Genomic DNA, 27,560 nt, shown 5'->3' with positions numbered 1-27,560 from the left:
AAAACTGAGGCACAAGAAATAGTTTGGGGGATGACCTCTACTCCCCTCATGGACATAAACGACAAACTCCACGATTTCACTAACGAAATTACTCAACTATATGACAAATATGCTCCAAGCAGAAACGAAACAAAGTCAGTCAAGCGGTGAGAAACGCTAAGCTCAGACATGCCCGTACATTAGCTGACAATAGATGTAGACCAGCTATCCTGTGGAAAAATCTCCGTAGTCTCGGTTTAGGCAAAATAAAAGTTGCAGAAAATCCCATGGTCCCAGCTGAAGAACTAAACCGATTCTTCACATTACCTGCAACCAAAATTGATCCGCAAAAAAAAAAAAAAAAAAAAAAAAAAACAGAATCATTGATTACTTCATGGGGATGAACGACTGTAGCAAAGAAAAATTCTATCTACAGCACGTCACTTGCAGTACTGTCAAGAAAGCCATAATGCGGATTACATCAGCATCTACTGGACATGATGGTATCACTATCCAGATGGTAAAACTTATTATTGACCAACTACTGCCCTCTATAACAGACATTTTCAACGATTCATTAATCACAAGTGTTTTCCCTGAGGCCTGGAAACCGGGACAAATTAAGCCACTGCCTAAAAAGGACATCGCCACAGCACCCTCTGACTACCGCCCCATCTGCCTTCTTCCTGCACTATCAAAGGCCTTAGAATACATAGTTCATGACGCTCTGATAAAGGTGACAGATGACCTGAAACTTGCCATGGACAGACAAGAAGTGACTATCATTTGCTTCTTAGATTTCAGCAAAGCATTTGATACTGTCGACTTCGACATCTTACTAGCCAAACTTAGCGGTCTAAATTTCTCACCAAGCGCAGTGCAATGGTTTCGCTCATACATTACGTCTCGTCAGCAACACGTCCTGTCTGGGAATATAAAATCACAATGGCGGCAGGTAGTGTCAGGCGTTCCCCAAGGCTCAGTATTAGGTCCTATACTCTTCTCTCTTTATGTCAATGATGTGTCATCGGTCCTGACCTATTGCAAATACCGTATGTATGCTGATGACCTTCAGTTGTATCTAAGTGCGAAACCAAGCAATCTCAAGAAAGCTATTGAAAATTTCAATACTGACCTCGATGCACTGTCAAAATGGGCACAGGACATAGGTCTAAAACTAAACCCATCTAAAACCCAAGCGGTACTTGTTGGTCACTCTAAGCTCATTAGCCCAAAACATCGGGAATCCGTACCACCTCTTATCCTAAATGGAACAAATATTAAATTCTCGCCCTCAGCAAAGAGTTTGGGAGTAATAATAAGATGAAAATCTAAATTGGACAGAGCACGTAACTGCAGTGTGCAAAAAAGCATCAGCATCCCTTCATGTCCTACAAAAATATAAAAAACTCTTCCCTTTCGATCTGAAAAAGAAATTAGTACAAACGCTTATACTCCCAATCATTGACTACAGTGACATTATCCTACAAGGCCTCTCTCAGGAAAATTCCCGACATCTAGAACTGGTCACGAATGCCTGCGTCCGATATATCTGTGACGTTCGACTTTTTGATCACATTTCACCAGCATATGCAAAATTGTCCTGGCTGCGTGCAGACAAACGCAGAGATTTCCATACACTCTGTCTCATCTACTGCCTTATAAATGTACACTGTCCCTCATATCTCTCCTCGTCCCTAACACTCATGTCGGAACAACATGACAGAAACACACGTTCCCATCATAATAAAATCCTCTCCGTTCCACTGCATCGCTCGGTCACCTTCTCCAAGTCCTTTACAGTAGCGGGAACCCGACTCTGGAATAACCTCCCTCGTTATGTTAGAGAACTTAAAAACATGACCGGCTTCAAAAAACAAGTTAATGACGTATCTACTTAAGCAACAGTAATGCCTTCCTCTGTACATGAGTGCACTTCACCTCATTAGTTCCCTCTTTCCCCCTCCTTAAACCTCCCTTACCCAAAACTCGCTACACTAGTAAACATCTACTTTACACACCAAGATATTAATGTACATCTGCACAAACCTTCATTACTATTGCCAATCTTTCTCATGTTTGTCATTATTATTTGATTTTTTTTACTGTTATTATTATTACTTTCACCATAATCTGTATGTATAGCACCTGATGTAAAAATACTGCCAGCATTTACTTTATTAGGTCTTAGTCATGTTTATCATTATTATTTGATTTTTTGTTTTACTGTTATTATTATTGCTTTTATCATAATCTATATTTATAGCAACTGTTGTAAAAATACTTCCACATTTACTTTATTAGGTCTTAGTCACTACTCTTTATTCATATTGTCACTAGAGTAAGCTAATTTTCTCATTTAAACTATGTTCATGATGTGTGAAATGCTGCATGTGTGGAACACTGGTCCGATGTAAAAGAGGGCCTGATGGCCCTAATCTGATCAGGTTAAATAAATAAATAAATAAAATAACCAATGACGGATGGAGCAAGGAGGACATCAAAAGCAGACTCGCTATGGCAAAAAAGGCATTTCTGGCCAAGAGAAGTCTACTAATATCAAATACCGGCCTTAATTTGAGGAAGAAATTTCTGAGGGTGTACGTCTGGAGTACAGCATTGTATGGTAGTGAAACATGGACTGTGGGAAAACCGGAACAGAAGAGAATCGAAGCATTTGAGATGTGGCGCTATAGACGAATGTTGAAAATTAGGTGGACTGATAAGGTAAGGAATGTGGAGGTTCTACGCAGAAGCGGAGAGGAAAGGAATATGTGGAAAACACTGATAAGGAGAAGGGACAGGATGATAGGACATCTGCTAAGACATGAGGGAATGACTTCCATGGTACTAGAGGGAGCTGTAGAGGGCAAAAACTGTAGAGGAAGACAGAGATCGGAATACGTCAAGCAAATAATTGAGGACGTAGGTTGCAAGTGTTACTCTGAGATGAAGAGGTTAGCACAGGAAAGGAATTCGTGGCGGGCCGCATCAAACCAGTCAGTAGACTGGTGACAAAAAAAAAAAAAAAAAAGAAGTTGCAGAAAGGCACAATTACACACACACACACACACACACACACACACAGCAACCACACATCACGCACACATCTCGGCCAGAAATGCTGGTGTTGGTGGTTGCGTGTACGTGAGGTGTGCTTGCTTGGGAGTGTGAATGGTGTGTGTGTCTTTTTCTGATGAAGGCTGTGGTCAAAAGCTTTGTAAGTGTCTTTTGATTGCGCCTGTCTGCAACTTGACATGTCTTCTTTATTGTAAGCAGCAATCTGTCTTTTCCCAGATTGTTAAAATTGTGAATAGTATGTCGAAGAACTATTGCTCAGAGAAAAAAAGTTGATTTGCTAAAGAACATTTTCACATGTAAACTGTCAACTGAAGTTTAAGAAAGCTAAGTAATGAAAATTACTGAACATAATTCAGTATGCAACTGAGGTCACAGGTCTTTTAAATGGTTTTACCTTGTTTCCAGTGAAACTTAACCAAATAGCGAGGCAAGATTAATAAATATATTGAGGACAGATACAATAAATCCAACTTCACAAGCAGCGAAGTAACAGCAACAACCCCAATGTTACTTATTACTCAAAATGTAACCACATGGCAACAGAATAATATAATGATAATCTACATGTTACTCTGTAAAAAATTGAAGCTTTATTATCAGTGTCAAGGTAAAAAAAAATTCATGGTAACACTCATTGTTTATGTAACATATGTAATACAATGTGGTGAAAGAAAAATCAATCTCCTGACCCTGACCTTCCTATACCAAACAAAGATAAAATCCAACCCAATCTCAAAGAAAATCCAACTTAACCAGTAAAAAAAAACATATGATTGACTGTAATGACTAGCAGAACCAGAATGGTGGCAAACTTGTTGCTCTGCTAATAAAGGTTGTCATCATTAGGAGCACTGTAATGTACCAATTTGATAACATATGTTGTTATGCTTCTATCTCAGATGATGTGCGCACAGAAGTCCCAAGGCTCATTTTGTACAGGGACTTGAGGAAGTCTGTGCTACTGTTCTATTCTACTCGCTGATGTGAAGAAATAATAAAAATGGTGAACCACCATTTCAGAATCCCATTTTGTCTATCCCTCGTCTTGACTGATTAACTATGAGAAGGTACTGCTGTTGTATACTCCTTAAACCAATAAATGAGATATTTAGTGAAATATATAGGTCTGTGTGTATAATTAAAATTGAGCCTTTTGCCATTAATATTCGCATGCAATATTTAAGCAAAAATTTTCATTTTTCAGCATGATGCATTTGAGTCTCTCTCTGGCAGGTTCAGTAATTGACACCGTATACACTGGCTTTTATTACAGCATGAATTCGAACCTGCAATTTGTGATTATTTTATTCAATTTTTGCTCACAACTGAATTAAACTGTTTTACACAACAAACCACTGGCATGGATGATGACATTCTTTGCAGAGTAATCAGAACTGTAGAAAGAGGATCAACATTTGGCATTGGGAGTGGAAACAAATAAGTAGAACTATTGCACATAAACAGATGGAAATACCAGTAACTGTAATGATAAATGACTACCAAACATGCACTGGCAGCAGTTACAGTGTAAGCATATTCAGATACATCTGGTGTGAAGTTCGGACGTCAATGGCGGCAACATTGTAGCTTATGTTATCTTTCAGTTCCTGTATTGTGTGTGGATTTGTTTGACACGCCTTGCTCCTCAAGTGCCCCCACAGCAAAAAAATCACGTCAGATCCAGCAAACGTGTGGTGGCCATAAACGTTTTCTGACAATTTGTTCCTCAGTTGAAGGCATCATGGACTGTTTCTAGTGTTACCTCAGACATATGGCATGTTGCCCCATTTTGGTGGAAGAAGCAATATCGTCATTCATATTCAACAAGTTGAGCACAAAATGTACAAAAAATTTCCATATATGCAACCATGTTGGCAGTAGTGTCAAAAAACACTGGTCCAATGACGCGCGTCCGTATTTTACAGCACCAAATGCTGGTTTCTTTGTCACAGAGTGGTTGCTGACACACAATGTTATGGTCTCCGTTGAACAGTACCTCATGTTCTTTGAATTCATGTGACCAGAAAGATCCATAATTGATGTTATTCAGAAGCCACATGCAGTAACCTACAAGTTTCCAACTGTCATCCTCCCGGCATTGTTGCACAACTGTCACACAATGTGGCTTCAGACTAAGATGTTTCAATATCTGCTGGCAACTACGCCTACGTAAATGCATCTGTTGGGTCAGTTTATGTGTAGACTTCTTTCGGCTCTGAATAATTCTTTGGCAAATGTCTGCAATAACTTCCAGTGTACAAACTGAAGAAATTCTTTGTTATTTTACACTTTGCACAGGTCTATAGGTGCGCCAGTTTTTATATAGACTCTGCACTGCTCTCTTTGCTCGTAGTCCTCTATCCACATACTTGACCCTGAAAATTTCGCAAGTTTCCTTAATCGAACCTGTTTTCAAATACACTTCCACAATTTCAGTCCTTTTTTCTAAAGAGAAAGTCATTTTGCAGACCGCAAAGAGAAATGTGAAATAAACTGAAACATGAGAGAAGAATGCTAACAACTGATTATTGCATAAAACTGTCAATTACTGCAGCTAGTTACTCTGTTTCAGAAGTCGAAATGTTGCATTCATATTCAAAGAGGAGGTGGGCTGATTTTTAACTGCGCCATCCTGTATTGCACTCGCATATCTCACAAAAACTCAATTAAGGTACAGTTAGAGATATGCGAGCTTTCACAGAAGCTGGCCAGCAATCTTTCTTCCCATGCACCATTCGCAACTAGAACACGAAAGAGGAGAGGAGAGAGTGTTAAGTCCTGTAATACTTTATGGACCAAAGCTCCGGACAAAAGGGCTAAAATTAATCTGTGCCTTGTTACTATGAGATTTTTCTCAAATCCGTAGAAGATGAACAAGAATGGTTCACAAGCATTTTTCTTTGTTCTGGATGGGGTGGCCCTATTAAAGATTCGAAGGATCTCACAAACATGAGTGGGAACATTAAAGGCTTTCCTGTTACAAAGAAGCAGAATTGCCATTAAGTTACAGCCTCCGTGGTCACTCACGAATGCAGAGAATGGACACAAGTTCATTCATAGAGGTTCCCATAGAAAATCCAGCAGTTACGTCAGCTGCTAGGAAACTTACAGTGGGCAGTGGCTAGCTCCACAACTGGAATTATGGAGAGACTACCATGGAAATGCAGTGGAGTTTGCACACATTGCCGTGCCATTGCCCGGCCACCTACAAAGGAGAATTTGAGGATTTTTTTGAGGGGGAATTGTAAAGTTTGGTGCCCCATTATGAAGACTGGCAGGGTGAAGTAGCCGAGCATTGATCTATCACTGGAAGGCACTGCAAACAAAGCTCACGAGTTTCAATATGATACTATGGGAAATTCAATGCTCTGAAAGACAAAGAGTGTGGGAGGGAGACCAAAACTGCTGTGGAGAAGCATTCAGGAGGGCATTCAATTACTGTAGGTCATACTATGACATTCAGATAACAGAACATGTTATGATGAGCTATTCTGGTACGGAGTCAGAATCTGGAACCGATTTTAGTTCTAATGTTGCTTTTAGATTATGACACTTCATATCATTCCTGAATCTGTATCTTATGTCCATATCCCAGTTCTGACTTTGCATTATGGCGAAAGTCTGTCTCTCTGCAACTGATGTTTGTATTTGCCCCTGGGTATGATGTCATTTTGTGACATCCTCAGTTTCCATTCAACTTTATTTTTGCTGTCTGACCTCAGCCTCTATTATAACATGGTGACCTCCCTTACAATCTAATTACAACAGACAAAAGATGCTCCATGGGCACTGGGTGACTGAACGGCCATTGCAGCAGGGACAACAGAGACTGCCAGTCACCGGCAACCTAGAGAATGATGAAGCAGGAACCAGTGGACACAGCACAGGTTAGTCTGCTCTGAGCAACACCTGTAAAGCCACTAGTATGTGGAGATAAAATCCATCAGCTATGAATCAGCAGCACCAACCCACGTCAGTATCAACACACTGTATCGTCACCACACCAGTCACTCTGATTCCCACAATCACATAAAATGTTTTATCCTCCTGTACATGCCCAATTACCAAGTCATGTACATGGCCAATAAATCTGGCACCGGAAGATTTGTATTACTGCCATGTGTAAACAAACAAATGTAGCTATTGTTACACTGTATCCACGTTTTTAATTTTTAATACAGTATCCTACTCAACAAATCATAATGTGGCTTGATGTCTTCCTTATGCTGATATACGAGTCATGAAAATTACTTACTGTCAACAAAAGAACTAGGTACAGATGTTGGCATACCTCTTTTATTTGACTGGCTTTGGATTTGGCCTTTGTCTTTATGCTGGCTCTCACAGGTGCTCCCTTCTCAGAAGAGACCAGTATGAAACCAAGATGGACGGATTCGTGGCTGTCTTTGGACAGGTGCATGCTCCACATACTCGCACTGGGGTGGACAAACGGCGGTGATGAGGCTTCAAAAGTGCCTTTCGGCCAATTCCGCAGCTGATGCACATTCCATGTAAATGTAGCCTTGGTTGTCACAAAGTTTGTTACGGCTACTTCACGTACACAGCCAGGACTCTGCTGTGCCCCAAATTCAAATGTCACCTGCAAAAGAAGAAGTGTACTTTTTACCATTTTGTAAGGCTATATACACAATTGGAAAGAAATCTTCAGCACAGTGCTATATCTACTATATAGAAACCATCAGATGATTACATTCCAAGAAGTGGAAACTGTGTGACATTTCACATGAAATGCTAAAGTCCGCGTGGGCGTGGTCTGGTGGCAGCAGCACATGCAGGCCCGTCAAAATGGTTTGCACCTAGACGTCGGGTATGACGCACTTGAGAAACTCCTGACTACAAAGAAGGTGGATGGATCATGTTCCAACTGACTGTGCTGTTATCTTCAGGTCTTAAAACGTTTTGTTGTAAAACACGTTTAAGACCAGAAGACTACAGCATAGTCTGTTGAAACCGGCCGTTTTAAGTAAAAAATATTTTATGTGATCTTGGCTGTTGAATGGTTTTTAACAATTCATTGAATGATGATGATATGTGCAAATCATTATAAACATATCAATCCAGTAAGTAAGTATTACAGCTACGATAAAGACTTCAGCTTAGGCAGTATGGTGGCATACAGACATCTATGTCAGTAATTAGATCATTCATCTAGAAATGTTAATTAGATGCAAACACAGTATAAAACTGATTTAATTCAAAATACACTGCCTGAAAAACATTTGAAGCACACAGAATACATGGCCAGATGTCAATTTAACTTCATACACATACACAACGTCTGTTCAAAAAAATTCTGGAACTTTGTCCACAAAAATTTACTACATTTACCTTTTACTTATTCTGCACGGTCTCCTTTGAAATTGATACACCACTCCCAATGCATTTCCACTTCTGGAAGCAGTCTTGGTATGCGTCTTGCTGGATCGTGGGAAGTGCTATCTTTTATCCCGTGCGCCCTTGCAAATATTTGTCCTTTCGACGGGGTTTTCAACTTTAGAAATAAAAAAACGTCTGTGGTGGCCAGGTTGGATGAGTTCGGAGGATAAGACAGCTCAGTGATTTAATTCTTTGTGCTACAGTCACGCACCACCAGGGATGAACATGCGCACACGTTATTGTGAAGGAAGAGCCATGAATTGTCTCACCACATTTAAGGCCGTTTCCTTCTCAGATTTTCTCCCAGGTGCCACAACATGTCCCGATAGTACCATCGACGAATATGATGAATTGAGAAGACTGAACCTCTGTCTCAACATCATAACCATAGACCCACGTCTCATCACCAGTTGTGACTCTCTTGAGGAACACCTCATTCTCAATTGCACCAATTTCATGACATGATCGAACTGAAATGTTGCATCCTTCTACCATCTCTCATACACTCAGTCTTCAATTGGCACACACAATTTTGTTGAGATTCCTACATGAGCCTCGTCTGTAGACATTAAAGGCCATCCTGAACAAGGACCATTTTTAACTTCTGTTCGGCCATTTTTAAAGTACATGTGAACCATTTGTAACACGAAGTACAGCTTACGCACTCATCACCATAGGCTTCCTTGTCATTTGGTGGGTCTCTGTAAAGGTTTTCTACAGTTTACCGCACAATTTAATCCAGACACTTTGCTCCGCAATCTCTGCCATCTCGAAATTCGCAATCTGTATGCCACAATGTTCTACTAAATACAGCACTGAACAATAACTAACAGACATACAACAATGAAATTTCCGGCAGTTACACATTAAACACAGGTGTGTGCAGGGATACCAACTGCATTTCACTCCAACAAACCACTACTGCGAAATTACACATGTTCCAGAATTTTTTGAACAGACCTTGTACACCTTGGGTCGATATGAAAATGACTACTGTTGCAAATCTCTGTTAACAGGTAGAACAGCTACCAGAGTGCATTAGTGTTGTTCGTGTTTAGTATTGTTACCATGCTTGGTAGGGTTTGTGAAGGGCATGAGCAGCACGAGATGTTGAATGATCCCTGTGAAGGCCACACAGATGCTATGTACCCGACTCCATTGGGATAACTGGTTGAATCTTGCTATTTCCAGGATTGTGAAACATTCGGACACCCTGATGTCCGAGTGCACAGTTACTTGAGCGAAGACATACTGTGTCAAAGTTCCTGTCTAGTATGTCTGACGATCACAAGGAAGGAGCATGATATTGTGGACCTAGCACACTGTAATCCCTTCGGATCTGTACCTACTACCTGAGGACAAGTAATGGATTCCCTGCAACATTGTGTCATCCCACAGCACTGGTCAGGGACTGTAAGTAGACGGACTAAGGGATTACATTCCCAGGCAAGGGCTACCATTAACACAACAACACAAATGGCTGCACTTAAAATGGTGACCAGAAATACCTCCTGGATCATCCCGTGCGACAATACCGTGGTGGCATTTTTGAACAGAACAAATCTTATTCACCCATAGTATGTGTACATGTGAACTGTCCGAGTCATGTTGCAGTACTTCCACGGCCAGCGATATCCCCAACTCTGTCCACAATAGCAGGCCTACATGTGTGGGAAAAGTTTGGATATCAATTCTGTCCAGTACCAATGTCCAGAATTTAGAGGACCAGTTACAACAGTTGTGGGTCAGCTTCCCTCAGGAGAGGATACAATGGCACGACATCCTAACAGCACAAGTGCATGCATCCACGGCAGAGGGAGTGCTTGTCACACTGATAATAGGGCTTGAATTTGTAATCACCAAAATAGAATTCCATGACCTCGCAACCAACGAATTTTCATCTTGTTCAGTCCTCTCCTTGTGACTGCTTCACTATTTTTGTCGGACAGTATATAAGAGAGCAACACATGACAGCAACGCAATAAGTGCCGCAATACATATAATATATATTTTTTGTTATTTATTAAGTAAATTTGTAACACATCCATCATTGTTAGCTATGCAATTTTTTGTTGCAAAGTAGTTCAGACACAGTTACTCCTATTTTGATTTAGCTGGTTTTACCAAGTGATAAGTTGTCACAAAGTTGTCTTTTTACTATGGTTGTGACTATTGTTTGACAGCAGGACTCCATCTTATCTTTTGCAATGACATTATAAAGCTATACAGTGTGCCCACTTTGTGTAAGGATTCCTCCGGGAGGCAGGAATGAACTAAGTGGAATGGCCTTCACTATCTGCCGACATGAGCTCAATCGAGCACTAGGACCAGTTGAAGTTTCAGGAAGCCACAATGGGTGGCCCCAAGAGGGTCACTATCGAAAGGTCTGACAGCAACATCTCTATCATATAGTGGACAGCGTGCCAAAGAGGATCCAAATGTGTTATAAGCTACATGGTGAAGTGGCTTGATATTGACTGTTACCCAGTAGTAAGTTTTTTATTTCAAATATTTGAAAAATGTGTACTTTCGAACGGAGCACTTTTATACAAGATACTGTTTAGTTTTTATTTCATGTTGAGATTACTGGTTTGCTCCACAAACATTCACATATAGTCAAGTAGTGGATACACTTTTTGTAGTATCTGTTATGCAGAGGAGACAGTTGTCACTACAGTGTGGTCAGAGTCATTGGACTGGCTGTGATGGCATATAATGTGGATGAAGTAACAGAAATAGTGGGTCAATCATCACCTGTATGCTGGGTCAGATTCGATGTTGGAGCATGTAACTGTACTATGTAAACTCACTCTTAGCCAACTATTGTGCTGCAGCACAACTATTATGAGTCTGGACATTATCTGGGAATGGAACACTGTAGGTTTGGAGTGCACAGCACACAGTCTCATTGTATGAGGAGTCCAAGTGATTTTGAAGAGTCCTGTCAATGTACGTGATATGCAATTACAAGATTCAAGTTCTGCAAATTACTGCACATGCATAGGGTGTTTCAAAAAATATATATATTTTACACACTATTGTGTAGTCAGAACAATTAATCACTGCACTGTTATTGGAGGAATGAATACATTGTCTAATTTATATTCATTGACACTAGATGTCAGTTGTTTTCTTTTTGCTTGGTTACTGTAACGTGTTGTGAACTGGCAACACCACAGCAGCAATCACTTTATGTTCTCCAGTTTGTGCAATGTGCAAATGGTATCAACAGTTTGTAGACACAGAATGTGTATGCAAAGGAAAGAGTTTTGGCCATCTTCATGTTTCCACTGAAAATGTCGCATGAATTTAACCTGCTTTCCAACATAGTCCTACAAAATCAACTTTTCTTGCCCTTCAGAAGTACAACTACCCATAACAATATTTTGGTGTGTTTCCAGAAATTGGTTGGTTATAAGACGTACAAGTTACAGCTGTTACAGACTCTACATAATCACAACAAATGCAAACATGTGGCATTTTCTGACTCAATTCAGAATGCTATTTACAATGGTAACACTTTTGCACAACACAGTGTGTGAAGTTCAAGAACCATATCCATAATGCCATACTGTCAGTGATAACAGCCACGCTTACTAAAGTGTGGGAGGAATTCAAATATCAATGAGACATTGTTTGTGTCACTGGTGGAGGACATACTGAACATCAGCAATCTACACTTGATAAATTTGTAAATATGTGCCCAAGCGTCATAGTTTTATGTCTTTCAGTTTAATGAGTATAGGCACTCAAAATATGTTTATTCTTTCTGAAAAACCTTTCATCGAGTTTCAGGGGATTTAACTGCAATTTCTCATCTATTGCCCACACTTAACAGCCGTACAATGATTGTCAAGCAAATTTAAAAGTCTTGTAAGGTTCTACAATATTGAGTGAACCAGTGTCCTTTTCATATTTTAAACTGTCCATTTCCACTCAATTCGCAATAAGATTATTTTACCATGACTCTACATGAAAACCCACAGCACGCTGGATGTTGTTGTGGTCTTCAGTCCTGAGACTGGTTTGATGCAGCTCTCCATGCTACTCTATCCTGTGCAAGCTTCATCATCTCCCAGTACCTACTGCAACCTACATCCTTCTGAATCTGCTTAGTGTATTGATCTCTTGGTCTCCCTCTACGATTTTTACCCTCCACGCTGCCCTCCAATGTTAAATTTGTGATCCCTTGATGCCTCAAAACATGTCCTACCAACCGATCCCTTCTTCTAGTCAAGTTGTGCCACAAACTTCTCTTCTCCCCAATCCTATTCAATACCTCCTCATTAGTTACGTGATCTACCCACCTTATCTTCAGCATTCTTCTGTAGCACCACATTTCGAAAGTTTCTATTCTCTTCTTGTCCAAACTGGTTATCGTCCATGTTTCACTTCCATACATGGCTACACTCCATACAAATACTTTCAGAAAAGACTTCCTGACAAATCTATACTCGATGTTAACAAATTTCTCTTCTTCAGAAACGCTTTCCTTGCCATTGCCAGTCTACATTTTATATCCTCTCTACTTCGACCATCATCGGTTATTTTGCTCCCTAAATAGCAAAACTCCTTTACTACTTCAAGTGTCTCATTTCCTAATCTAATCCCCTCAGCATCACCCGATTTAATTTGACTACATTCCATTATCCTCATTTTGCTTTTGTTGATGTTCATCTTATATCCTCCTTTCAAGACACTGTCCATTCCGTTCAACTGCTCTTCCAAGTCCTTTGCTGTCTCTGACAGAATTACAATGTCATCGGCGAACCTCAAAGTTTTTACTTCTTCTCCATGAATTTTAATACCTACTCCGAAGTTTTCTTTTGTTTGCTTTACTGCTTGCTCAATATACAGATTGAATAACATCGGGGAGAGGCTACAACCCTGTCTCACTCCTTTCCCAACCACTGCTTCCCTTTCATGCCCCTCGACTCTTATAACTGCCATCTGGTTTCTGTACAAATTGTAAATAGCCTTTCGCTCCCTGTATTTTACCCCTGCCACCTTCAGAATTTGAAAGAGAGTATTCCAGTTAACGTTGTCAAAAGCTTTCTCTAAGTCTACAAATGCTAGAAACGTAGGTTTGCCTTTTCTTAATCTTTCTTCTAAGATAAGTCGTAAGGTTAGTATTGCCTCACGTGTTCCAACATTTCTACGGAATCCAAACTGATCTTCCCCGAGGTCCGCTTCTACCAGTTTTTCCATTCGTCTGTAAAGAATTCGCATTAGTATTTTGCAGCTGTGACTTATTAAACTGATAGTTCGGTAATTTTCACATCTGTCAACAACTGCTTTCTTTGGTATTGGAATTATTATATTCTTCTTGAAGTCTGTGGGTATTTCGCCTGTCTCATACATCTTGCTCACCAGATGGTAGAGTTTTGTCATGACTGGCTCTCCCAAGGCCATCAGTAGTTCTAATGGAATGTTGTCTACTCCCGGGGCCTTGTTTCGACTCAGGTCTTTCAGTGCTCTGTCAAACTCTTCACGCAGTATCTTATCTCCCATTTCATCTTCATCTACATCCTCTTCCATTTCCATAATATTGTCCTCAAGTACATCGCCCTTGTATAAACCCTCTATATACTCCTTCCACCTTTCTGCCTTCCCTTCTTTGCTTAGAACTGGGTTGCCATCTGAGCTCTTGATATTCATACAAGTGGTTTTCTTATCTCCAAAGGTCTCTTTAATTTTCCTGTAGGCAGTATCTATCTTACCCCTAGCGAGACAAGCGTCTACATCCTTACATTTGTCCTCTAGCCATCCCTGCTTAGCCATTTTGCACTTTCTGTCGATCTCATTTTTGAGACGTTTGTATTCCCTTTTGCCAGCTTCATTTACTGCATTTTTATATTTTCTCCTTTCATCAATTAAATTCAATATTTCTTCTGTTACCCAAGGATTTCTATTAGCCCTCGTCTTTTTACCTACTTGATCCTCTGCTGCCTTCACTACTTCATCCCTCAGAGCTACCCATTCTTCTTCTACTGTATTTCTTTCCCCCATTCCTGTCAATTGTTCCCTTATGCTCTCCCTGAAACTCTCTACAACCTCTGGTTCTTTCAGTTTATCCAGGTCCCATCTCCTTAAATTCCCACCTTTTTGCAGTTTCTTCAGTTTCAATCTGCAGTTCATAACCAATAGATTGTGGTCAGAATCCACATCTGCCCCTGGAAATGTCTTACAATTTAAAACCTGGTTCCTAAATCTCTGTCTTACCATTGTATAATCTATCTGATACCTATTAGTATCTCCAGGATTCTTCCAGGTATACAACATTCTTTTATGATTCTTGAACAAAGTGTTAGCTATGATTAAGTTATGCTCTGTGCAAAATTCTACAAGGCGGCTTCCTCTTTCATTTCTTCCCCCCAATCCATATTCACCGACTATGTTTCCTTCTCTCCCTTTTCCTACACTCGAATTCCAGTCACCCATGACTATTAAATTTTCGTCTCCCTTCACTACCTGAATAATTTCTTTTAACTCGTCATACATTTCATCAATTTCTTCATCATCTGCAGAGCTAGTAGGCATATAAACTTGTACTACTGTAGTAGGCATGGGCTTTGTGTCTATCTTGGCCACAATAATGCGTTCACTATGCTGTTTGTAGTAGCTAACCCGCACTCCTATTTTTTTATTCATTATTAAACCTACTCCTGCATTACCCCTATTTGATTTTGTATTTATAAGCCTGTAATCACCTGACCAAAAGTCTTGTTCCTCCTGCCACCGAACTTCACTAATTCCCACTATATCTAACTTTAACCTATCCATTTCCCTTTTTAAATTTTCTAACCTACCTGCCCGATTAAGGGATCTGACATTCCACGCTCCGATCCATAGAATGCTAGTTTTCTTTCTCCTGAGAACGACGTCCTCTTGAGTAGTCCCCACCCGGAGATCCAAATGGGGGACTATTTTACCTCCGGAATATTTTACCCAAGAGGACGCCATCATCATTTAATCATACAGTAAAGCTGCATGTCCTCGGGAAAAATTGCGGCTGTAGTTTCCCCTTGCTTTCAGCCGTTCGCAGTACCAGCACAGCAAGGCCGTTTTGGATAATGTTACAAGGCCAGATCAGTCAATCATCCAGACTGTTGCCCCTGCAACTACTGAAAAGGCTGCTGCCCCTCTTCAGGAACCACATGTTTGTCTGGCCTCTCAACAGATACCCCTCCGTTGTGGTTGCACCTACGGTACGGCCATCTATATCGCTGAGGCACGCAAGCCTCCCCACTAACGGCAAGGTCCATGGTTCATGGTTGGATGTAACTAAAAAATAAGATACTTTGGTCGCAATCAGCACACTTAATCTTTTATAATAATGATAACAGTGAAAATTGAAGCAGAATTTATTCAGATTCATTTGTCTTTCGTTGAGGTTTTTTTTTTTGCCCCACTGTTAGATCTAGCAACACTGTTTTTCCAACGCTATTCCTAACAATACTAGAAATTTCATTTGTGTCCGTATGTTTTTCTCATATGGTACATTTTCATTGACACTTTCAGTTTTGTCACTGACACTCATTTTCTTTGCTTTTCACAGTTTTTTTCCTCCATCTCCTCTTCATTACCTCACTATGATATACTGAGTATTTCTTATGCTGAGGCACGTTTGATACTATTAGTTACTGGTGTTTCATTATATCTAAGAATGTGTAAAAGAGTGATGAAGTAGTGCATCTAAACATTCACCCTCATACATAGAAAGAACATTCCTCTCTCCGCTGTGCCCGCACGGGTGGGTCATCAGCCACCCGTATAGCTGGCCGCGCGGAATGAAAGAGGGTCTCTTCTGGCTGCCATGTGTCATGCTGTCATCAATTGCCAGCCTCCAACTGACCGCAAGACCGTATGTACGTATCATGATATGAATGTGTTCGAATGTTGATCACCTGCTCACCCTAAAAACCTAATACCCCACCGCCACGATCCTGAACCAGAAACCTTTATAAATATTTACTTTCCCCTCCCAAATTGAGTCCACCACAAATGAAAATCTATGTCTGGAAATTGCAAAGCAAAATGTAAATTATAGGTGCACTTATTTATTTAGGTTTATTTCAGATGTACATATAGATTAGGCACATACACATACATGACTACAAGTGTATGTACAGAGTAATCATCACATATAAGGACACACGTTTGGCTCAAAACTTTTTGTGAATATGATCCGTGATAACCAACTCCACATATGGGTCTGAAAAAATTACTGATATTCTCAAAACTCAAAAGTGATTAACAAAACTGTTTAACAAATTGGATTTACCAACTGAATTCAGCATGCTAAGGGATGTTATGAAACAAATTTTCAGCAACCTGTGATTTTTTTATGACTGAGTTGGTGGGTGAGCCTGGTATGACCAATGCGCAGACTGCATAAAACAGTGGGAGCAGATGGAAGAGCGCCAAACTGCAGTAGACACCTTGATTGAGCAAAGTTTATTACTATGAGCACCAGATGTCATTCCATTTTTGGCCAAAGAGAGATTTGACGTAGATCCGCAGCTGGAATCATGAAAGGGAATGGGGGAGTTCATATCTGCTTCTCTAGCCAAACAGTCAGCCAGTTCATTCCCTGGGATGCCCACATGACTTAGTAGGGGGCATGGCCAAGGGCAGAGAGAAGGTCGTGGATAGCAGAGACCAAAGCGTGACAAGAGTAGCATCGATTGATAGCCTGTAAGCTGCTCATTGAGTCTGAACAAATTAAAACACTGTGGAGGGAGGCCTGAGAAACAAAACTGAGGGCTCTGTGAATGGTTAAAAGCTCTGGCAATAAATGATGTTCTAAGCCAGTAGGACATGTGAAAGCATATCCCACCTTACTGACTGTCTTAGAACCATCAGTGTAGAAGATGGTGGCACCATGGAACTCTGCAACAATGGCATGTACAAGACGCCGGGAAACCATAGGAGTGACAGAAATGTTAGGATCCTGGAATAGGCCAGTCCTAATCCATGGTCTAGGCACCATCCAAGGGGAGGTATGGGAGGAAATACACAGAGTGCATTCCAGGGTGTAATGATGGAGATCCCGACAGTGGGAACAGTGAGGCATGCAAACTGGCAAACCCACTCGTGGGCAGTTGTCAGGAGGGAGACATCCATTGTTGGAAAAGAGGGCTAAGTAGATGGAATGGTCAGGGAATTGGTGAAAGGAACTAGGAGTTGGCTTCGTCATATTTGTAGAGGGGGAATCCCCACTTCTGTGAGGAGACAGAACAGTACTAGAGAGAAGGGCCCCAATAGCCAGATGCACCCCACAACAGTGAACAGGGTCAAGTAGTTGCAGAGTGGAAGGAGCCACTGAGCCATAAACCTGACTACCATAATCTAGTCTGGACAAGACCATAGCAAAGTAAAAATGGAGAAGAGTGGTACAGTCTGCACCCCAAGATGTGTGTGGAGAGCATTAAGCTTCAGCATGCATGTAGTCTTCAGGTGACGAATTGTGGCAGCCACGACAGCTTTTTTTCAAAAATAAGGCCCAAGAAATGGGACTGTGCTATAGCATTCAGGAGATGCAAAAATACATAATCCACATTTTGGAGGGAGAAAACGAAGCCATGGGAGATGGCCCATACAGAGGTCGGTCAGATGGCATGTTGGAGGCAGTGTTCAGCAGATGTTCCGAGTGAGAGCTACACCAGATGCAAAAATCGTCGATGTAGAATGCTGGGGTAACCACCGGCCCAACAGATGTTACAAGCCCATTGACAGCAATGAGGAACAGTGTGACAGCACAGAACCCTGTGGGATACTGTTCTCCTGAAACCGAGGGCACTGAGTGAAGTCCCATCTTGAATCTGGAAGAGCTGGCGAGATAAAGTGTCACGGATAAAAATCAGGAGGAGGCCACGGAAGCCGCAATCATGGAGTGTAACTAAAATGTGATGCCACCAAGCCATGAGGTATACCTGCAACAAGGTGCTGGTAGTTAGTAAAGGTATGTCTCATTGCTGATTCCAATGTGAGTAAATGGTCAGTTGGAGATCGTCCTGCCCAGAAGCCACACTGATACGGCGACAAAAGGCCCTGAGATTGAAGTACCCTACATAATCTGAAGCTAACCATTCTCTCTAACAGTTTAAGATGTACATTTGTCAGGCTAATCGGGCAGTAGCTGTCAAGGGATATTGGGTTCTTAAGGACAGGGATAACTATAATGTCTCGCCATTGTCACAGGAAAGCGCACGAGCCAAATGCAGTTGAAGACTCTAAGGAAATGTTGCCTTAGGGGAATGTCCAAGCTTTGGATCACCTAGTTGTGGATGGAATACGGGCCTGGGGCCACGTGTCTTGAGGTAAGAGCCTGCAAGAATTCCCATTCAGTGAAGAATTCATTATAGAGCTCAGCATGATGCATGTTTAAACAGAGAGGAGTCTGTTTAACTCAGCATTGCTTCCAAAGAAAGGTAGCAAGATACGAAGAGGATGCCAATGCCGTCGCGAGATGTTCTGAGAGGACCAATGGATCAGGACACAGAGCACCTTGGAGGTTAAGACTGGACAGTTGACTGTCGCTGGTGACCCAGAAGGATACTGAGCTTGGACCAATCCTGCGATGAACAGACATATGGCCCCAGGAAGGTAACACAGAACTCCCAGCACTCCTTTTTACTCTGCTTAATAAGCTAACGATTAGCATGGAGGTGCCTATAAGTAAGGAGGTCAGTCTGAAGGATGTTTAAATCATTGCAGCACCGAGCAGCGGTTCTGGACAGCGACTGCTACATCCTTAGTCCACCACGGTACCAGTTGCTGATTAGGGGGACCTGTAGATATGGGGACTGCAGTGATAGAAGCATGAAGAATAGTGACAGAGACGTCTTGCACGACCACATCAATGCATTTCAAGAGGGAGGTGTTTAAGTGCACAACAGGTGTATATAAAGGCCAACTGGCCCTGCAGAATGCCCAATGTGGGAGCCTGTCTGCCTGGTGGCAGCAGGGGAACAATAGAATCACCAGAACATGCTCACTGTCACAAAGGTCATCATGGGATGATCAATGTAGGGAAGCCACGAGAGCAGAGGAGAAAATGCTTAGATCGATAGCAGTAAAGGTGCCATGGGTGGCACTGACGTGAGTATGGAAATCATCAATGAGGAGACGCAAATAAACATCTGTAATACGTTGATTAATTTAGAATAACCCAACCAATCGAAGTGGCATGCCTCCGCAGGAGGTGGTGTGCATTGAAGACCCCAAGGAGGAGATACAGAGGCAGGAGTTGCTATATTAAGATAGACAGTTCAACGTAAGGTTGTGGCCTACCTGGAGGGAGATAGACACTGCAAACAGTGATTGCTGGAGTCGTCTGCACTTGAACCACTATTGCTTCCAGGTTGGTACATAGGGTATCCAGTCGCCAATGACATCGGACTGAACCAAAGTGCAGACCCCACCAAATGCCACCCCAGGGCTGGCATAGTTCTGACAGAAAGCCCATAACCACGAAATGTTGGAGAGTGGTGGAACTGGAAGAGTGTTTCTTGAAGAGCAAGACAGAAAGCAGAATAAGAGGAGACAAGACGTTATATTTCCGGCAGGTGACAGTATTATCGGTTGCAATTCCACTGTGGCGAGAGCCCGGGTTAGACAAAGAAGCTGAGGAGCAGGTCATGTCACTCTGTCAGTGGTTGTCACCGACAAGGATGGGGTGACATCCATAAATAAGATGTCCGATTTAAGTTACGATGGGTGAAGACTGCTCCTCTGGGGGCACTGGGGGGGGGGGGGGGGAGGCCTTGTCTTGGGACATATTTCTTCTTCTTCTCCTCCTCCTCCTCTTTCAGAGGTGCGTCTTGTGGCCGACTTGTGGTAGGAGGCTTCCAGTCTGAGAGATGCTGGGGAGAGGTATCCCAGAGGGAAGTCCATGACTGGCAGGTGCCGAAGAAGGGGGCCACTTCTTCGGCCGGGGAGGGGGAGTGGCTCCTGGATGGGAGGTCATAGGAACTGCACGAGAGGGCGAGGGGAGAGGGGGATGTGGCTGGGGTAAGGAAGAGGCAGGAGGGGGTCAAGATTTAACAGAAGCAAAAGTTGAAGATAGTGACACTGGATTTTTGGCGAGCCTCAGCATAACACAGATGATGCAGGGACTTGTACTGTTGGATCTTCTTTTCTCTCTTGTAAGCTGGGCAATCTGGTGAGCAAGGGAAGTGGCGGTCATGACAATTGACATACACAGGTGGTGGAACAAAGGGGCTTCTCCTCATGGAGTGGATGTCCGCAGTCACCATACAACAGCTCCGCTACACAGCAGGAAGACATATACCCAAAACGCAAGCTCCAAAAGCACCTCATGGTTGGTGGGACGTGTAGCTTCACATTACATCTGTAACACATAATCTTTACCTTCTCTGGGAGAGTATCCCCCTCAAAACTAGAATGAAGGCGCTGGTGTAGGTGTGGTTGTCTTTGCGACCCTTCTGCACATGTCGAACAAAATGAACACCGTATCATTCCAGATTAGCCCGCAGTTCATCCTCAGTTTGCAGGATGGGGTACCTATGAAAATCTACTCACTGGACCATATTCAGAGATTGGTGGGGAGTAACAGACACTGGGACATTGCTAAAATTATCATGAGCACAAAGAGCTGCAGATTGGGAAGCAAAGCAGCTTTGATGAACAGGGAGCCCGACCCCATGTTACTGCACTTCACAAACTTGTCCTTTATATTCCCCACAAAAAAACAATGGTTTTGTGGCGGTGAATGTCCTCCCACCCCTCAATCTGTCCTAGGTAGTGGCGAAAGTTTTTCATTCCAAGACAGAGAGCCTGGCCCTCCTCCCACGGTGTAGCCAGGAAATGGAAGGCTGCCGGGTCATACGAAGCAGTATTCAATGATCCTTCACCATTCGAAGAGATGGCCATATTTTTGCAGTTTGATATGCTTCATGCACCAAGCATCCGGCCTGATCCCAACCTCTCTGATCAAGGGCTCTCCCCATGGGCACCACCCAGCCACAGAAAGGGCCGCCTGGTGCAGTGGCCATTGCCGGGAGTTCCAATGCTCCAAGAAGATAAGCAACCACTCCTTGGCCAGGCGGGGACATAACACCCCCATCATGCAGACTGGCTACACATGCTGGTGACCTAGCAGGGTGGAAGGGGGTTACAGCAGGGAAGGGAGAGGGGAAGGAACAGGGGAGAGGAATCCACACTGTAGGCACAAGGGAGGGAGTTCTTCCCCAAATGGCTAATACCAAATTTAGATGTGGAGGTCAAATATTAAGCAGGGACCTCAATGCCAGAAATGATGACAGAACAGGCAGAAGGAACAAAATTGCAAGCAATGAAGGGAACCAGGTGAATATAAATCAGAACACAGAGGGGAAGGAGGAGGCAATGGGGAAAGAGTGAGGAGAGGGAGGGAGTGCAGGGTGATGGAAATGCAGCCAGGGAAAGAAGAATGGGCTGTAATAGCTCGGGGCCCCATGTGTGGCATGTGGGTACTCCTGAAAGAACTGAGCCCCCTGGGGAAAACCCATATTAGTTATTGGGTGCAGCAGTTGGTAGGAATCATCTGTGTATGGGATGCGCTTGCTTGTGTGAATGTGTGTGCATGCATTTTCTTTGTTGACTAAGGGTTAGGCCAAAAGCTATAATGTGCAACACTCCATCTGTTGTGCCTTTCTGCAACTTTTTACAGTGATTTGCAATCTCATGCTTTTCCTAATATCGTTAATATTCCTGGGGTTTCCATTGTTTGTTTTCATTGTTTAATGTTAAGTGTGTGCAAATTACCACACTTTGGTTGCTTAAATTTATTATAGTGGAAATTCAGAGAAACAATTATTGTGATAATTAGTCATATTTTGTACTTTGTGTACATGCTCATATCTGAAAAATTTGCATGTAACTGTCTTCTGCAATTTGTTATGTACCAAATTCAGGCATCTAAAATAGAGTATTTTAATTCCCTGCATTACCAAGGAAATGTTTTGGTAATAGATGAGGATTAATTCCTTAAGCAAGCATGGTGGTACTTCTAGCGGTTACAGAAAATTAAGCAACAGAGCAACACATACCAGGAACTATTGCTTTTCATTTCTTGCCCCTACAATGATGGCTTACTTTGTCCATTGCACCAATTTTAATAGATTTTAAGTGATGTAATCAAAATGTGGAATATATTCAGAAACATATATAGACACAGGAGCATGTTTGCTCTGACAGTATGTACTCTTAGGACATTAAGTCTATGGAAATTTATGTGCAAAACTTTATTGAAAGTATATGAATTCAAAATACAAAGTTATTCTTTCTATTTCAAATGTAAACACATCTTTTTTAAATAAAAGTCTTTAAATACAGAGTGCAAAATATGTATTTCCAAAATATCTTTATTCAAATAAAACAGCTCTAGTTAGTGAATATTTTACATGTCACTTGTTTCTCTGATTTTTAACACCAATAATTACTAAATTATTTCATCTTTCATATTCCACTTATGTGGCCTCATTATTATTATTATTATTATTATTATTATTATTATTATTATTATAGTGAATGAATAGTAGTCACTTAACTGGTGCAGACCTTGGTAAACAAGTATTATCTTTAATGAAATAAAAGTTTTACAGTTGGAAGCCTGTTCAAGGAATGAAAACTATTGTCCCTATCTTTTCAATACTACAGTGCTTTCAGATCTATTGCAGTGTTGGCAGTATCACTGGCAACAAAAGAATCAGAACCCTCAACAAACATAAGATTCACTTTTTTAATCAGAATGTTACAAGTTCTTCCCATCTTTTTCCTGTTTCATCTTCCACACTTTTGATATAAACAGGTCTTTAATGTATTCTCTGCTAGCCTTCAGCTGATGCTAATATGCCATCCTTTGCTTTGGTGTCTCTCGTAACACTTATGAAGACTTTCTTTAATAACTTCTATCAGCACACCGCAGTACATAGGTTTACCCATTTGCAAGCTGCTTAGTATTCTTTGCATTCTCATTAGTTCTGGAACAAGACGCCCACAGTAGGTACCCTTCTAAATTTCTGATGCCATCAGCAATACAGTTTCAACTGTTTATGTATTTATTAGTATTTCAATTTCTTTAAAAGCTGCTAATCAGAGTTTCCTCAACCCTGCTGTGGTTGCATGGGATATTGTTTCATTGTAGGTCCCATGGCATCCCACAGATGCCATAAGCATTATTGCGCCAACGATGTACACTTAGTTCAATCTGTTCGAAGTTTATATTTGTGAAAGCACTAATCAAGTACTATAAAAGAGATGAGTACATAATGACCAATGGAAATAATTTATTTTTCTTACTAAAAAGTATAAATGTGCTTCACAAAACTGTTGACTGTCACATTACGTAATTTTTAATGCCTTTAATCACAAAGGCGAAAAACTATCTCACACTTTTAAAAAATTTGCATTACAGTCCTTGTATGGAAACAGTGATAGTTAATTGCGTTGTTCAAATTATAACACAAATATCACACTCAGCGAGCACTACCCTCAGCAGTTAGCACATACTTGCTGTGCATGTTGTAAACACAAAAATTTCTTACGGCTGTGGCATTTGTACTTGGTGTACCAGTTTTCTGAATGACCACATTCACAGCACCTCTGTCCTTTAGAGCTTTGGTCCTCTTCTGTAAGCTAGACAGTGGCTGCATCTGGAAAAAGATTCTGTTTTGAATGTCTTGCCTGAGATTTCTTGGCAACGACAAGAATGGGAACGCTGACACAAGTAACTGTCGGCTAGATAATGTGCCAGAAGCTTCAGAAACTCACTACTCCTGGTGAGAGCACTGCTGCTATTTTCATGGTATATTATTTGTGCATTTATATCTGCAATGTTGATCATGGCATAAAGAAAAATCACCATTGGGCATCTGCTGGTTTTTCTTGATACACTGTAGGTGCTGCATAGCTGATCGACAGTATCAACTCCTGATTTGGTTGCATTATAAACTGTTATTTCGGACATTTGGCTTTTTCTTATCACCAGAAGTGGCATCAATTGCGTTATCGTGATGCATTGTGAATAGTACCAGAACTGTCCTGTTTTTCTTGGTGACATATGACATCAGAGTTGAGTTTTTCTGAAACCCAAACAATGTTGTTCTTATTTCCCTGTTTCTTGTTTAAATTCTGTTGGAATCTCATGTTCATTCTTCCTCATAGTTCCAACCAAAGTAAGATTCTTCTGACGCAAGTAATCAGCTAATTCTAATTATGTGAACCAATTGTCTGCAGTTACATTATGTCCAGTTCCTGAGATCTCATTAGTGAGACATTTCACATCTGTTGGTTTGTTGCTAACTGCAAATGGCTCTGTAGGCTGCTTATCAGCATAAATTTCTAGGTTGGTTGTGCAATACATCCTAGCATCCACCAAAGCAAATAGTTTCAGCCCATACTTTTTCGGTTTGCTAGGGATATACTGTCTCATAAATAATACAGTACTCCCCAACAGAATAAGCATTTTTACAATGTTCCACAAAAAAAGAAAACACCTCACGTATGGAAGCTATATTATTCACCTTCTTCCTTTCCTCTTGGGTATCCTTGTTGTCGAACCTCAAGCAATACAACAGGAACCTACATCGTTTTTCAGCCATTATCAGACGACATAACTGAATTCCCATTTTATTGGCTGCCCATGTATCTCGGGTGCTAGTATGGTTGTCTTTTCTTGCAGCAGATCAATACAATATTCCTAACAGAGCTTTTACTTCAGAGATGTCTGTCAGTTGTGCATCCCTTTCTCTGGAATAATTTTTCTGTACTACAAAAATCTTTTTATTTTTGTGATCAGCAATACTAGAAAGTAATTCACCATCGAAAAGTAGTTCCCAACATTCCATCGGTGTTCTGGCATTCTTAGCAGCTCCTATCACTCCTGGTAAATGAATAACAATGTTTTGTCGTCTAGTACGAATGTTTTTGGGGGACATACTTTTGACCATTTTGTGCATTTATTTCTTCCTAGAAAACGTTTGTCACCATGATCATTGCTGTCAGTCTCACTGGAGTCCCCATCTTGCTCAGTGTTCAAATCTTCTTGTCTTGTTTCCACACTGTCTTCTTCCACATCTCTCTAAATATCAAACTCATCATCCAATTCATCATTTTCCTCAAACAACAGTCTGAGTACAATTTCCCTATCACGTTTATTTTCCAAATAGCAGGTCTTCTGCAAACTCATGTTGGATCTGAAAGGGCGGAAAAAAAAACCTGTTAGCAACAGCTGTTACTAAGAAGTATTAAAAACTGCTACCTTAAATAAAAGAATTTAATATATACCTTCCGTAATGTCAAAGGTCGCGCAGCGTCTGGTCAACTCCAACGATGCAGCTCTGGAAACAATCTCTTCCCTCCAACACTGTACGGCGACTAAAGCAATATTGATGAGCTGAATACGTCTGTATTTGGTTAACTGAAAGGTAGATGGCCCCATATGTCCACCAGTGTATCGGTTGAACAATAGTGAATGAAGTGAATCTGGCATCTGTCAGACACCACTCGACCACTCCAGGGTTAATGTTTCACTTAGAGTATCCTTGACTGTGGGCAGATCCTTAATAGGATTATAGTATGAATACCATCGTGTTGGACATGGATAAGTAGGGGATTTTACAGTTGGTTCTTAATAGGTTTCGAAAGCTTCAGGAGACCTTTAACGCAGATTAAAAAGTGCTTGACATTTTTACATGGCTGCATCGTAAACTTTTATATCTATCTTGAAGCTATTAAATGTAAGGTGTGTTACATCACTCCCTCCTTTATTCAATGCCTTTGGAGTTACCTGACAATTTCGGTACATTTTGCATTAAACAAACAATAGTGGTAAACATGTGTACAAGTCTTACTAACATTTCTAATAATTAGGGTCATTGTCATATTCAGTTTACAGGTATACCTTTGGCACTTACTGCGCCATCTGTATCCATCATGAAACTACTTTGTTTAAACAAATGGCTCATCAAATGAATAAAAGCTATGAAGTATGAAATAAATAAATTCAAAAGAATTTGGCATTTTACAAACACAGAATACCTATATTTTACCTATTTCAAATAAAACAGAAAATGATTTTTGAAAGAAAGTATTTCAAATGCAAAATAAAAGTAGGTACGCTGCATTTTGTATTTCAAGTACATGTATTTCACATCATGTTTTTGAAACGCTCATGTATTGTCGCAATAAGAGCATTTCAGATTGGACAGTAAAGTGCTGCCTTTTTTTCCCTAGCATCTCTCTCTCTCTCTCTCTCTCTCTCTCTCTCTCTCACACACACACACACACACACACACACACACACACACACACTCTGTGAATACAATTGCTGTTTAAAAAATATAAGTTCCCTGCCCTAATCCTATTGAGTATCTGTAAGAGTTAATGAAAGGGCACATACAACTGATCACTGTAGAAACAGTCCTATCATTAACTGATTGAACATCTGACACTGAACATCTGAGTCTTATTTATTGATACTACGAACAAATTTTGACTTAACTGAATGAGTAAACCAGTTGGGATCATTAGTATATGGGATGAGAGAGACACTTCATCAAATGTTAAATCTGTGAAGATAGTAGCTTCACACACATTATTTCGCAATTTGTAAACAGGTAGCATTACAAAGTTTCAGACAATTCATAACGCATGGTGCCAATGGCCTCGCTTCAGTGGTACCACTCGTACCCACGAGATACTAAAGTTAGGTGCTGTCGTGCTCTGCTACAATTTAGGTGTGTCACTGAGTGCTGTTGGCAAGTGGGGTGCATTCAGCCTTTTTGAGGCCAGTTGTGGAACTACTTCATTGAGAAGTAACTCCTGAGCTCACAAAACTTGACAACGACCAGGGGAGCAGTGTACGACCATATGTACCACCACATCCACACCAAATAAAGCCTATTAGCTGTGGAAGATATGGCACAGTCAGTACCACTGGATCTTCTGAGGCCTGAGTTTTGAAATTGCAGGTTAATACTCTAACTGTAAGTCAATAAGCCGTAAATACCAATCTCCTACTATACAAAAGGAAGGGAAAAAAAGCAGCATATTTTTGTGTATACAAGTTTTGCTTAAAGTCATATAAACAGAGAACC

At 41.1% G+C, this 27,560-nt stretch overlaps 2 protein-coding genes across 3 annotated transcripts in view; one reads left to right on the top strand and one right to left on the bottom strand.

Annotated features, from left to right (window-relative positions):
* LOC126210534 (UDP-glucosyltransferase 2-like) overlaps positions 1-27,560 on the top strand; it is a 706,192-nt gene that overhangs the window by 222,706 nt on the left and 455,926 nt on the right. The gene's annotated exons all lie outside the window — the stretch shown is intronic.
* Positions 1-27,560, bottom strand: part of LOC126210538 (speckle-type POZ protein-like) — a 94,372-nt gene that overhangs the window by 40,265 nt on the left and 26,547 nt on the right. For both annotated transcript variants that reach the window (XM_049939790.1, XM_049939791.1), the window contains exon 2: positions 7,352-7,660. In XM_049939790.1, coding sequence (XP_049795747.1) covers positions 7,352-7,660 — 309 coding nt within the window. The remainder of the gene's footprint in view (positions 1-7,351; positions 7,661-27,560) is intronic.

The sequence above is a fragment of the Schistocerca nitens genome, chromosome 10 (genome assembly GCF_023898315.1).
Source record: "Schistocerca nitens isolate TAMUIC-IGC-003100 chromosome 10, iqSchNite1.1, whole genome shotgun sequence".
NCBI lineage: Eukaryota > Metazoa > Arthropoda > Insecta > Orthoptera > Acrididae > Schistocerca > Schistocerca nitens.
Note: the sequence above shows the minus strand (reverse complement) of the source record. Positions and strands in the feature narration are given on the sequence as shown.